The 13839-nt window shown below is 45.9% G+C and overlaps 1 protein-coding gene and 3 pseudogenes across 1 annotated transcript; 2 read left to right on the top strand and 2 right to left on the bottom strand.

Moving 5' to 3' along the window:
• Positions 1-1339: 1339 nt before the first annotated feature.
• On the top strand, positions 1340-2387 carry LOC147961469 (uncharacterized; annotated as a pseudogene).
• A 1917-nt stretch (positions 2388-4304) lies between these two features.
• LOC147961468 (uncharacterized) lies at positions 4305-9372 on the bottom strand (annotated as a pseudogene).
• A 673-nt stretch (positions 9373-10045) lies between these two features.
• Positions 10046-11598, bottom strand: LOC147961467 (uncharacterized). The gene is made up of 2 exons (XM_087531673.1): positions 10413-11598; positions 10046-10089 (listed from the first exon to the last, which is right to left on the bottom strand). The coding sequence occupies exons 1-2, from the start codon at positions 11596-11598 to the stop codon at positions 10046-10048; spliced, it is 1230 nt and encodes a 409-aa protein (XP_087387799.1).
• A 996-nt stretch (positions 11599-12594) lies between these two features.
• Positions 12595-13627, top strand: LOC125525376 (uncharacterized; annotated as a pseudogene).
• Positions 13628-13839: the final 212 nt, after the last annotated feature.

The following is a 13839-nucleotide window of genomic DNA, read 5'->3' as shown; positions in this document are numbered from 1 at the left end:
TTTTGCACTCTCTGTTCCATGTATAACAAATGTATTTTATTGGGCCTTGTATGGTGTATGTGTGCCATTAATTTGATTTTGCTCAGCCAGCCACTAAGTACAAATTTAATCAGAATATTCTCCTCCCGTGAGAAGTTTATAGATGTTATCCTGTTAATGTTGTAGCGCAGTAGCAGTTTGGTTTCTGAAGAACTTCTTGATGCCTGATGTGATGACTAAATGCCTGAATGGTGGTTGGGCATTTGCGCAGCATTGGCATCAAGGATGATCGGCATTATAATTTTCTGTTTTGAGAAACATCACACTCTTTTATCCATGATTATAACAGCGTTTACATTTACAAAGCTGCTTCGAAGTTTGCTACTCCGACTTCGGATCTTCATAATGACTGTGCCATGAACTCCCCTGTTCTGCTGCCAAGGTTTTGGTTACCGGTCGAAATTTCAAGATTTCCCATGGTTACCGCGTATTTCCGTGCCCTCAGTAAATTGCCATACCAAGCAAAAAATACCAATTTTTTGAAAATTTTAAATTTAAACACTCGATTTACAGTTAAATACATAGGATCTAATTAATGTCATGAGAGTTGATTCTGGCGTGTTGGTAGCAACCTAATTCCTGTTTTGAGAGGTCTCTGGTTTGGATATTCGTTCATTGACTTATTTGAATTTATAATTCAACAATAAAATTCGCTTGAAATATTTCTTAATATTTCTCGGTAACCACATTTACCAGTCCCCCTCGGTAAAATTGCCTCATTCGGTAACCAAAACCTTGTCTGCTGCTGAGAGACATCCCTGATGACATCCGAGCAGTCCGAAAGCCAGGAGTAACTGACGGACTTGTAAAATGATCTTGATGTCTCGTCGCTTTAGTGCCCAAAAATACCAGCGTAAATTGCCGTCTCTGATGTCTGATCACATGTGTGATTTTGCCAAGCTATGTGGAAAAGCGGCCCGTGTTTGTCAGTTTTTCATGGAAAAGTTACATTTCGGGATTAGCTTATGACATGATGATCTATGTTTATTGTTGTGGTCTGTTAAACATGCAACATGTCACAATAGGTGACCGGCGCATCTCATAGGATATAGGATATAGTTGAGATAGTTAGGTTGTTGGAGTCTTATGATTATCTCATGTAACCTCTTATCTCTATCTCCTGTCTTGATCTCCAAGGATGTAATCCAAACTGCATATATGCGCTGTTATGGGAGGTGCGCCTCATCTATATAACACGAAGCCGTCGGCCTGAGAAGGCAAGACGTTCCGCTAGTTCGCACATGGTAATCAGAGCCCCATCTCTTCCCATCTATTGAGATCCCATCTACCGAGCCTAGCCATGTCTTCCTCCTCCTCCTCCGGTGCTTCCCAGGCCACCCTCAATGGGCAGGTCACCGAGAAGCTAACGCGCACGAATTACGTGCTCTGGCGCACGCAGGTCACTCCTCATCTGCGCGGCGCCGGCGTCTTCGGCTATGTCGACGGCACCACACCGGAGCCGGCCAGGCTTCATGTCACCAAGGACAAGGATGGCAAAAAAAGCACTGAGCCCAACCCTCTCCACCCAATCTGGGTCCGGGAGGATCAACAGGTGTTGGGCTACCTACTCAGCACCCTCTCCAAGGAGGTATTGATCACGGTGACCATGGTCACCACGGCGCACGCGCTCTGGACAGCGGTGGCAGGTATGTTTTCCTCGCAGTCCCTGAGCCGCGTTAATAACATCAGGACGACGCTCATCAATGCGCAGAAGGGTAACCAGACGGTTGCCGCCTACTTCGCCTCCCTCCGTGGCCTCGCCGACGAGCTTGCTGCTGCGGGAAAGGCCATCCAAGATGACGAACTCATCTCCTACATCATCCACGGCCTCGACGTCGACTACCAGCCCCTCGTCTCTGTCCTCGACGCACGCATCACGCCGGTCTCCCTCGACGAGCTCTATGCCATGCTCAGCAACTTCGACCAGCGCATGGCCCAGTTTAATCACTCGGGCAGCGGCGGCTTCCGCTCCTCTGCCAACGCCGCGGTGCGTGGCCGTGGTGGTGGATCACGTGGTCGTAGCTCCTCTCACGCCAAAGGGCGATCTGGCGGACACAGTGGTGGCGGCAACAGCGGCGGTGGCAACAGCCACTCTGGTGCATCTCGCGGTCGTCGTGGCGGCGGTCCACCTCGGGCCCGACCGGAGCTGCCTCGCTGCCAAATTTGTGGTAAGCTAGGGCACACCGCGAAGGATTGCTGGTACCGTTATGATGAAGACGACGAGGACTCCCAAGATGAAGAAAAAGTGGCTGCCGTGGCTGATGGATCCTACGGCATCGACACAAATTGGTACGTCGACAACGGCGCCACCAATCACATCACCAACGAGCTTGAGAAGGTCACAATGAAAGACAAGTACCGTGGCAAAGATCACATCCACACGGCAAGTGGAGAAGGTATGCAGATTTGTCACATTGGTCATTCTACCTTTCGTACCCCTCACCGTCCAATTCATCTCAAGAAAATTTTGCATGTCCCTAGTGCTGCCAAAAGTCTCCTCTCTGTTCATAGAATTGCCCTTGATAATCATGTTTTTCTCGAATTTCATCCTTATTTCTTTTTGATCAAGGACCAGGCCACGAAGAAGGTTCTCTATCGAGGTAGATGTGTTCGAGAGCTCTACCCGTTGATTCCGAAGCTTAGGAGACTCAATAGACAAGCCAATAGTGTTGTCAAAGTTTCGTCAACACGGTGGCACGATCGATTAGGGCATGCTGCTTTTTCTTTAGTTGAAAAATTGCTTAGAAAAAATAAACTCCCATTTGTTGGTGAGCGAAATGTCGAAACCATTTGTGATTCTTGTCAATGTGCTAAAAGTCATCAATTACCGTATCCAGTATCTACTAGTGTTTCTACCAAACCACTTCAATTGATCTTTTCCGATGTGTGGGGTCCTGCTCCCACTTCTGTTGGTAGACATGAGTATTATGTAAGCTTTATCGATGACTATAGCAAGTTTGTGTGGATTTGTCTTCTCAAAAAGAGATCTGATGTCTTTCAAGTTTTTCAAAATTTTCAAGCCTTGGTTGAACGAAAATTTGATAGCAAAATTCTTGCAGTCCAATCGGACTGGGGGGGGGGGGGAGTATGAAAAACTCAACTCCTTCTTCCAAACACTTGGCATATCACACCACGTCTCATGTCCTCATGCCCATCAATAGAATGGCTCCGCTGGACGGAAGCACATACACATAGTTGAGGTCGGGCTAGCTCTCCTGGCAGGAGCCTCCACGCCCCTCAAATTTTGGGATGAGGCATTTCTTACTGCTGTTCACATCATTAATATGCTTCCAAGTCGAGTCATCAATAATCAAACTCCAGTAGAAAGACTTCTTCACATCAAACCAGACTATAAATCTCTTCGCGTGTTTGGGTGTGCTTGTTGGCCCAATCTTCGCCCATACAACAAAAGAAAACTCATGCTTCGCTCAAAACAATGTGCTTTTCTAGGATATAGCCCTCAACACAAAGGTGTCAAGTGTTTAGATATTTCCACTGGCCTTGTCTATATATCCCGTGACGTCGTTTTTGACGAAACACAATTTCCTTTCGCCACCCTTCACCCAAATGCCGGTGCTCGCCTCCGAGAAGAAATTCTCCTCTTACCTACTCATCTTACCACCTTTGATCAAGGGGGTCCGAATTCTGATGATCAAATGTTGACTAATCCTGCTACTAATGGTGTGCATGAGTTTTCTGATGATGTTCCAGGAGATAACAGCGAAAATAATGAAGAAATCAGTGAAAAAAACGCGCCGGCAGGTCCATATCGCATGTGTCCGCATCTAGGAGGCAAATCTTCCTCGGGATCGGCTCCACAGCAGCAGTTCAGTCGATCTTCCTCGGCATCGGCGCCGGCAGACGCGCCAGACGTGCAGGCGACAGCGCCAGCCGACTGTGCGGCTGTCTCCAGTCCAACGCACGCCGCGCGTCACGCTCCAACTGGCGGCGGCCCCAGCGCCTCTCCGCGCCAACCCCCGTCCGACACATGGCAGCACACGGTTCGCCAGGACGACACGCGCTTCCGTGACCAACCGGTCACGTACAAGCGGCGCGACCAGGTTCGCCGGCCTGACACTGGGTCCGGATCTGCTGCAGGCCCAGGCGCGGACTCCTGTGCACCCACGCGCGCGCCGAAGACTGGCGTCCGCCCCGAGGCTGATCCCCATCATCCACTAATGATGAGGCCCCGGGATCTTCTGCGCCTACAGAACATGCTGCACCTGATCAAACTGCCATAGAAGATCCGGCGGGAGTAGATTCTGCTACAGGAGCTTCTGTTTCAGGATTTTCTGTGGCCGAGAATCCTGATGCTGCACCGTCACGACGTACACGACTACATCATGGGGTAATACATCCTGTTAATTATAAACACATAACCAAATACGGTATGGTTTGTTCTACAGGTGAACCAGGTGAACCCCAGACGCTCCAGGAAGCACTTGGTGATGAAAGATGGAAAAATGCTATGAATGAAGAATACATGGCACTCAAGAAAAATAAAACTTGGCATTTGGTTTCCCCACAGCAAGGTAAAAATTTAATTGACTGCAAGTGGGTATTCAGAATAAAGAGGAAATCTGATGGAACTATTGATCGCTACAAAGCTAGGCTCGTTGCAAAGGGTTTTAAACAACGGTATGTCATAGATTATGAGGACACATTTAGTCCAGTCGTTAAAGCTGCCACTATCCGTCTTGTTTTGTCTATTGATGTTTCCAGGGAATGGAATCTCAGGCAACTTGATGTTCAGAACGCGTTTCTTCATGGTGTTCTGGAAGAGGAGGTATATATGAAACAACCTCCTGGGTTTATAAGTAAAAGTGCACCCTCTCATATCTGCAAGTTGGACAAAGCACTTTATGGTTTGAAACAAGCACCAAGAGCATGGTACTCCCGTCTCTGTCACAAAATGCAAACACTTGGTTTTGTCCCTTCAAAGTCTGACACCTCTCTGTTCATCTACAACAAGTTCAATACATGCATGTTTGTCTTGATATATGTTGATGATATTATTGTGACAAGCTCATCTGATGAAGCTATCATAGGGTTGTTAAAAGATTTGAGTGCAGACTTTGCCTTGAAGGATCTTGGAGACTTGCATTATTTTCTTGGGATTGAAGTAAAGAGGCACAAGGATGGACTTCATCTCTCTCAAGAAAAGTATGTAGTTGACTTGGTAAGAAAAGCTGGTCTACAGGGTTGTAAACCTACACCTACTCCACTGTCCAGTTCAGAAAAGTTATCTCTCACACAAGGAACTCTCTTGAATCAAAAGGATAGCACAAAATACAGAAGCTTGGTAGGAGCTCTTCAATATCTTACTCTTACTAGGCCTGATATTTCTTTTGCTGTCAACAAAGTGTGTCAGTTCCCCCATGCACCCACAACTGTTCATTTGATTGCTGCCAAACGGATAGTTAGATATGTCAAAAACACATTAAGCATGGGTCTCAATTTTAGCAAATCATCCTCTACACTTGTCAGTGCATTCTCTGATTCTGATTGGGCAGGCTGTCTTGATGATAGACGCTCTACTGGTGGCTTTGCTATTTTCTTTGGACCCAACTTAATCACACAGTGTGCTCGCAAGCAAGCTACAGTCTCCAGATCTAGTACAGAGGCAGAATATAAAGCATTGGCAAATGCCACAGCTGAAATCATATGGGTTCAGTCCATGCTCAAGGAACTTGATATAAAAATTAAACAAGCTCCATGTTTGTGGTGTGATAACCTTGGTGCCACCTATCTCTCAGCTAATCCAGTGTTTCATGTCAGGACCAAACACATTGAGATAGATTTTCACTTTGTTAGAGAGAGGGTGGCTCATAAGCAACTTGACATTCGTTTTGTGCACTCCAATGATCAAATTGCAGATGGATTCACAAAGGCACTGCCGGTCAAGAGTTTTGAAAATTTCAAGTATAATCTCAACTTAATGGAGTTGTGATTAAGGGAGGGTGTTAAACATGCAACATGTCACGATAGGTGACCGGCGCATCTCATAGGATATAGTTGAGATAGTTAGGTTGTTGGAGTCTTATGATTATCTCATGTAACCTCTTATCTCTATCTCCTGTCTTGATCTCCAAAGATGTAATCCAAACCGCATGTATGCGCTGTTATGGAAGGTGCGCCCCATCTATATAACACGAAGCCGTCGGCCTGAGAAGGCAAGACGTTCCGCTAGTTCGCACATGGTCAAGTGATACTTGTTAGTGATAAATCTTGGAGTTACAAGGGTAGAATACAATACACTGTTGGAGCTGTCTCTTTTGGCGAAACTTGGTGAAACCAGCGTATAAAATTCAGTTGATATTGATGAGCAGTATTTTTATTCTTGCGCTCCTGGTAAGCTGGAGGTTTACCATCAAAATCAGTACATTCACCCGCCAAAAAATAAATAAAAATAAAATCAGTATGTTGGAATAACAACGACTCCTTTTACTTTAACTTTGTGAGCTTCCCTTCAAGGCAACGGCGCTTTTCCTGGTATATATACCAACAAGTCTACTGTCTTGCTGTCATTGTCATTTCATTGCTACTGGTATTGTTTTGATCTCTCAGTGAGTGCCGTTCCTTGTATGGCCCAGCGGCCAGCGGCTTGGCACGGGCAGTTTATGGGCAAAATGCCAATGGCGGGCGACCTCCATGGAGGTTGTTTTAAAAAATAAATCAAAAAACATATTTTAATATTTTAAAAAATTCTGAAAACAATCATACATGTTTACATGGATGTATTCTACATGTGTGTAAATTTTGAAGAAGAAATACTGTTAATTTTTTTTAGGTGGAAGTGAGGTCGCCGACGAGAGAGAGGAGGCAGATTTTTCTAGAGAAGTCTACCTTATCCATTCCCCTTCCACACAATGTATACACCTGCACCTTTTACAATGTCCACCCTTTACTATCCTATCCATACAACTAAGTCCTACCAACACTCCCCCTCAAGATGGGGCAAAGATGTCAATAAGCCCCATCTTGTTACATGTTCTTGCAAAAGATACAACACTAACACCTTTAGTTAATACATCCGCAAGTTGTTCACCAGATTTCACAAAACTAATTTGAAGTGTTCCTTCATCTAACTTCTCCCTCAGGAAGTGTCGATCAATTCCAATATGTTTAGTCCTATCATGTTGCACTGGATTGTTCACTATATTTATAGTGGCCTGATTATCACAGTACAGCTGAAGTGGTGCCCCTTTATACAACCGGAGTTCAGTTAACAAAAATCTCAACCACATCAGCTCACATAACCCTAAAGCCATAGACCGCAGTTCAGCTTCTGCAGTGGACCTAGCCACCACACTTTGTTTCTTACTCCTCCAACTAATTAAATTACCCCCAAGAAATATACAGTGGCCTGATGTAGATCTTCTATCATCTAAACACCCAGCCCAGTCAGCATCAGTATACCCCTCTAATATTAGATGCCCATAATTTGAAAATAAAATTCCCTTTCCAGGACATCCTTTGAGATACCACAAGATTCGATTCACAACATTTAGGTGATCTGTTCGTGGATCGTGCATGTATCTACTAACAATGCTCACAACATATGCTATATCCGGTCTAGTATGAGATAGATAGATCAATCTTCTCACCAGCCTTTGATATTGGCCTCTATCAATTGGATCACCAGCATCTGATGTGATTCTATGATTTTGCTCAATTGGTGTTATAGCATGTTTGCATTCCAGCATCCCAGTTTCAGCAAGTAAATCCATCACATATTTTCGCTGTGAGAGGTAAATACCTTGTGCTCCGTAGGCCACCTCAATTCCCAGGAAGTAGTGTAGATGCCCCAAATCCTTCACTTCAAATGTCCTTGACAACATTTTCTTCAAACACCTTATCTCCACCTCATCACTTCCTGTAATTATGATATCATCAACATAGACTACAAGAATTGCAATTTTATCATGATTATGTTTGAAAAAGAGTGTGTGGTCAGCATTGCTTTGCTGATACACCAAGGAGCAAATCTCCTTTCTTAATCTTCCGAACTAGGCCCTGGGCGACTGCTTTAACCCATATAGTGATTTTCTCAGTTTACAAACCTTACCCTCTGTTTCAGGACTATGAAATCCCGGTGGAACCTCCATATATACCTCTTCTTGCAAATCTCCATGAAGAAATGCATTTTTAACATCCATTTGGCACAAGTTCCATTTATTATTTCCTGCAATTGACACTAAAGCTCTAATGGTATTCATTTTCGCCACAGGAGCAAATGTCTCATCGTAATCTACGCCATATGTCTGACTATAACCCTTTGCCACAAGTCTGGCCTTATATCTTTCTACCTTCCCATCAGGAGTTTGTTTTATGGTAAACACCCATTTGCAGCCTACAACTTTCTTATTAGCAGGGAGTGTGGTTATTACCCACGTATTATTCTTATCGAGAGCAGCCATTTCCTCTAGCATTGCTTCTCTCCATCGTGGATGCTTTTTTGCTTCTTGCCAATTATGTGGGACATGCCCGACAGCATCTAGTGCTGCAATAAAAGATTTATATGAAGCCCCAACCGATGTGTAAGATATATAGTTGGAGACACTATAAGGTGCCAATTTTGAAGGCAGTTTCCGTGCGGTAGATCGGGGCTGCTTCCTATGTGCAATAGGAATATCTAAGTCATTGTAGTGAGAAGAAGTGTTACCATTGCTTGAGGATAACAATGGATCCTGGGTTGAAGTTGAAGGATGTGTCTCAGGTTGTTCTTGTGCTTCAGGTTGTTCTTGGCTCGACTGAGTAGTTTCCTCCCCCTGCAGTTGTTCCTCCCCAGTCCGGTGTCTTCGTGTATACACTCGAAGATTTTGTTCCTCATTCGGTTTTGGCCACCGTGGTGCTTCATTTGAGGTATCTTGGTGGTCTTCTTCTATATGTTCTTGTTCTTTTTTCCAATGTACTCCCATCTTCATTTGGAATTGCTCCAACTATCACCTCTCTCAGTGTTGCACCATTGTTTTCGTCTTCTTTATCTCCCCCTACCTCGCAATCTGTATCTGAGATATCATTAGCAGGAAAATCAGGAAACACATCGGTTAAGTCAGTTGGTTCACCATAAAACGGTTCATGTTCTCTAAATACCACATCCATGCTCACAAACATTCTCTTCTCAGATGGACACCAACATTTATAACCCTTCTGCTTATTGAAATACCCCACAAATATACACCTTAATGCCCTTGAGTCTAGCTTGCCAACCGAAGGCCTGTAATCCTTCACGAAACATGTACATCCAAATACCTTTGGTGGAACCACGTATGTCGTCTTCCCAGTAAGACATTCTATTGGTGTCTTGTAACCAAGCACCCTGGAAGGCATCCTATTCATCAAATAGGCTGCAGTCATCACTGCTTCACTCCACAAAAATTTAGGGACATTCATAGCAAACATTATACACCGTGCAATCTCCAGGAGATGCCTATTTTCCCTCTCTGCTAGGCCATTTTGTTCAGAGGTACCTGGACAGGTAGTCTGATGAACAATTCCATAACTTGAAAGATATTCATCAAGTTCGTTGTTCACATACTCAGTACCGTTATCAGTACGTAGTATCTTCACACATGCACTATATTGGGTCCTGATCAAATTATGAAAATCCCTAAAGCATTCAAACACATCACTCTTATTACGCAAAACATAGACCCAAGTAGTTCTAGTGCAACAGTCAATGAACGTAACAAAATAACGATACCCATTTAAAGACACTACTCCACTAGGACCCCACACATCTGAATGGATAGTTTGGAGTGGTACATCACTTCTATTATTGGATGACACATAAGAGCTTCTAGTCTGCTTTCCATACTGACAAGGATCACACAATAGTCTCTCCTTATTGATCTTGCTGTAAAGGTTAGGGTATAGTTCGCCCAATGTAGCAAAAGACAGATGTCCTAACCGACGATGTTGAAGTAGGAATTCTTCTAGTGGTGACGAAGACACAGCAGCAACCACGATAGGGGATATATCATTATCCAAATAATATAGCCCATTATGCATGCTCCCCATCCCAAGCTTTCTTCCAGTCCCAAGTTCCTGAAAAATGCACCAGTGAGGGAAGAATATAGCAACACAATTCAGGTCTTTAGTGATGCAGCTTATTGACAGAAGATTAATTGGGAATGCAGGAACATGCAACACAGAAGATAATGATATATTTGGGCTACACTTGACATCCCCAGACCCACTAACAGTTTGAGTAGAGCCATCTGCTAGTCTCACACTCTCCTTGTTTAGATCAGAGACATAGTTATAAAAACCTCTAGTTGAGCCGGCCATATGCCTAGATGCCCCCGAGTCAACTAACCATTATGCACTCTTATAATTATCATTACACTTCCCAGTAAAAGAGCTATTACCAGAAAAATTAGCTGATGCAGATGATGGAGATGGCTCTGAGGATTGCTTATCACCAAGGCTCAAACCTTTAAACTGATGCCACTTCTCTAACTCATCAGTTGTCATCTCAATGCTTACAGTTCTAGGTGCTTCTTCAACAACAACCGAGGTATTTGCCCTTCCTGCTGGACGCATACCTCTTCCACGACCACCACCACATCCATCAAACCCTCGACCATGACCCCTGGCACGCCAGTCCAAGCCTCTACCACGGCCTCCTCCCATCAACTGTGGGCATGCTGCCCTCAGGTGTCCTGTTAGACCACACTCGAAACACGCCCGACTATATGTATTAGTCCCGGTTATTGGATAATTCCCGCTCTCTGCAGTAAGGAGAGCTGAACGTCTATGCACCACACCCTCTAGGACAGCCGCTCCAGCCTCCAATCTCAACCGAGTCTCCTCACTTATAATAGCAGAGATGGCTTGTTCTAGACTCGGCAACTTTCCAGTACCATAGAGTGTTGCTCTCCTATTTTCGAACTTAGAATGAAGACCATTTAAGAAGTCCCTAACGCGCCTTCTTTCAGTCCACTTGTTGTATTTTTCAACACATTTCTCATATTCCATCTCAACCGGTTCGTAGTAGTCCAGGTCACTCCACAACCTTTTCAATTTTGACACATACTCCACCACAGTCTTCTCACCTTGACTCAGCTCATGTAGTTCTTTTTGAAACCTACATGCCAACATTTCATTTCCCACTCCTGAATATGTACCCTTCAAGAGCCTCCAAATCTCCGAAGCGTCCTTAATCCGCTCCATCTGTTTTGCAATCTGAGATGACAATGAGCTTAAAAGCCATGCCCTCACAAAAGCATTCATCACCTTCCACTTCTGTCCCTCCTTCGAATTTTCCTCTATGGGTTTCTCCACTGTTCCAAGTACATATCCTTCCAAATTCCTTGAAACCAAGATGGTTTCGGCATGCTCTGCCCAGCTGGAATAGCTTTCTGGACCTTCAAGCTTCACATGTGGCATCTGCAAAGGCTGAATTTCCCCCTTGACTTCAGCCTCTGGTCTAGGACTTCCAGCTTGCCTACTGATTGCGTTGAACAAAGCCTGGTATCTCTCGTCCATCGCTTGTAACACGGCCGCGAGTTCTCCGGCTGTAACAGCCGCCGGAGAATCACTGTTATCTCCCATTCCACAGTTATTCTGGGCTTAACCAACAAACCTCACAACAAGCAGACCTCCCTTTTCTTCTCTGCTCTCCAGCCAAACAACAGCAGTAGCAGCAGCGCCCCCTTCTTCTTGAGACTCCTTCTTCGCCCCAGCCAAACAGCAGCAGCAGCGCCCCCTTCTTCTCTCCTCTAGCCAAACAGCAGCAGCAGTGGTAGCAATGTCACCTTCTTCTCCGCTCCAGGCTACCAGCAGCACCACCCCTTCTTTCTCCACTCTAATCCACTCGTGCTCCTAGAACTTGCTCTGCCCCAGCCTAGGGCACGCCCCCTTCTGCACTCCACCTCGCAGTAAGCACCACTGCGAGCAGCCGATTCACCACCGACGAGGGCCCATCGCCGTCACCCGCTCTGATGCCATGTTGATTTTTTTGGGTGGAAGTGAGGTCGCCGACGAGAGAGAGGAGGTAGATTTTTCTAGAGAACTCTACCTTATCCATTCCCCTTCCACACAATGTATACACCTGCACCTTTTACAATGTCCACCCTCTACTATCCTATCCATACAACTAAGTCCTACCAACAAATACATTATGGCAGATTGAGGATTTGTGCTAACAGTGTAATTCTGATTATCTGATACGAGATTCTTCTACTCTGCTCACGTAGAAAATACTCCTTCCGTTCCACAATAGAAGACGTTTTTGCAAGCTAAACGTCTTATATTGTGACGGAGGGAGTAGTTTTTTAGGCTTGTGAGCTTCACTTGCACATTAGCAGTCAGCCTCGTTGAACAACGGAGAATGTAATAGTGCCATCTTATTGTTTTATAATATTAGTAAACTCTACTTGGACTATGAACGGCAATCCTTTTAGACCAAGATTTCACCGAGGTATATATTTTATGGTTGCTGCTGGGAAGTGATTCTTTGAGGAGCTAGATAGAGATGGTGATGACCAAGTCACCCTAGAAGACCTTGAAGTTGCATTGAGAAAGGGGCGATAGCCTAATCGATCGACCATGGGTCTCTGCCTCGGCAAGGCCCCTTCTCCCTGGCCGGACCTCCTGCTCGATCTTGCCGGCCTCATCCTTGGCAAGGCGCCTTCTCCCTGGCCGGACCTCCCTCCGGATCTGGCCGGCTTATCCTCGGCCATCTCACTTCCCATGCCGACCACCTCAGCTTCGGGGCCGTATGCCGCTCCTGGCGCCTCGCCGCGCGGCACCAGCTGCCGACACGGGGCACCACGCCTTGGCTCAACCGCTTCGTCCGTTGCTGCCGCGGCTCCTCCGGCGGCTGGACCTCTGCTGCCATAACAATAACCGTCGCGGAGGACGATGGTGCTTGTACCTTCGCAACCCTTTCCACGCATTGGATGCCCTCATCGAGATCCCGTGGCACCACAAGGAGCCGTCCAATATCGTCATGTGTTCTTCGTTCGTGGCGATTCTCGACGGAAGGGACTTCATGATTGAGCCTCTCTGGCCGGCCGACCCAAGATGCTATTTGTTTAGTGGTGCTGATTACGTGAACATGGCATCTTACCGTGGCAAGATCTTCACCGTCACACACTCAGGGGAGCTCTCCTCCCATGACCTCGTCCACCATGGCTGCGAGCATGTGATGAAGATGAGCCCATCCGTTCAACCTGTGAACAACACTGTCTGCCACCTGGTCATGTCAGCTGATAAGAAAAAGCTACTGATGGTACGGTGGAGCAGAAAGGCCATGTCTGTCCTGGTTGATGATCAACGGAGGGCTGCAGGTATTCGAGGTGGGCTTGGCCGAGGGCCAGTGGTTGGAGGTGAAGAACCTGGGAGGCCAAGTTCTGTTCCTGAGCAGGAGTTGCTGCAGGGCTTTTGGATCGCCGGAGCAATGCCACCCGAGATTCCCACAAGGGAACCGTGTGTACATCTTGGGTGTCGACTGGCACCTGAAGCACGTCGATATTCCCAGATACTGCGTGTATGACATGATACTGTTAGTCTAGTTTCACTAGGCGGAGGTCACCAGCTAGAAAGCGCCAAGTCAGAGTGGTTTTTTCCATGCGAGTGATTGAAATCCAGAGATAAATCATACTAGCTTTATGGAAAACTAGCAATGATCTACCGAGGGGCCTTAGGCTGCGTTCGGTTTCTCTCTACTCCTTTAACTCCACTCCGGAAGTGGACAAGACTTTAGCTTAGTTTGATGGAGCTGCTAAAAGCCAGCTCCCCAACTCCGCGGAGCGGCCAAGTTCCGAACAGGGCCTTAGATACTACGATGCA

This window comes from Triticum urartu, chromosome 7A (genome assembly GCF_056163025.1).
Source record: "Triticum urartu cultivar PI428250 chromosome 7A, HENAU_Tu73, whole genome shotgun sequence".
NCBI lineage: Eukaryota > Viridiplantae > Streptophyta > Magnoliopsida > Poales > Poaceae > Triticum > Triticum urartu.
This window is presented reverse-complemented; position numbering and strand designations above follow the sequence as displayed.

Excerpts from the sequence above, each read along its gene's own strand:
- LOC147961467 (XM_087531673.1), bottom strand. The coding sequence starts at position 11,598 with ATGGGAGATAACAGTGATTCTCCGGCGGCTGTTACAGCCGGAGAACTC. Across the intron at positions 10,090-10,412 it reads TGCATCAGCTAATTTTTCTG|GAACTTGGGACTGGAAGAAA; the intron begins GTAATAGCTCTT and ends TGCATTTTTCAG.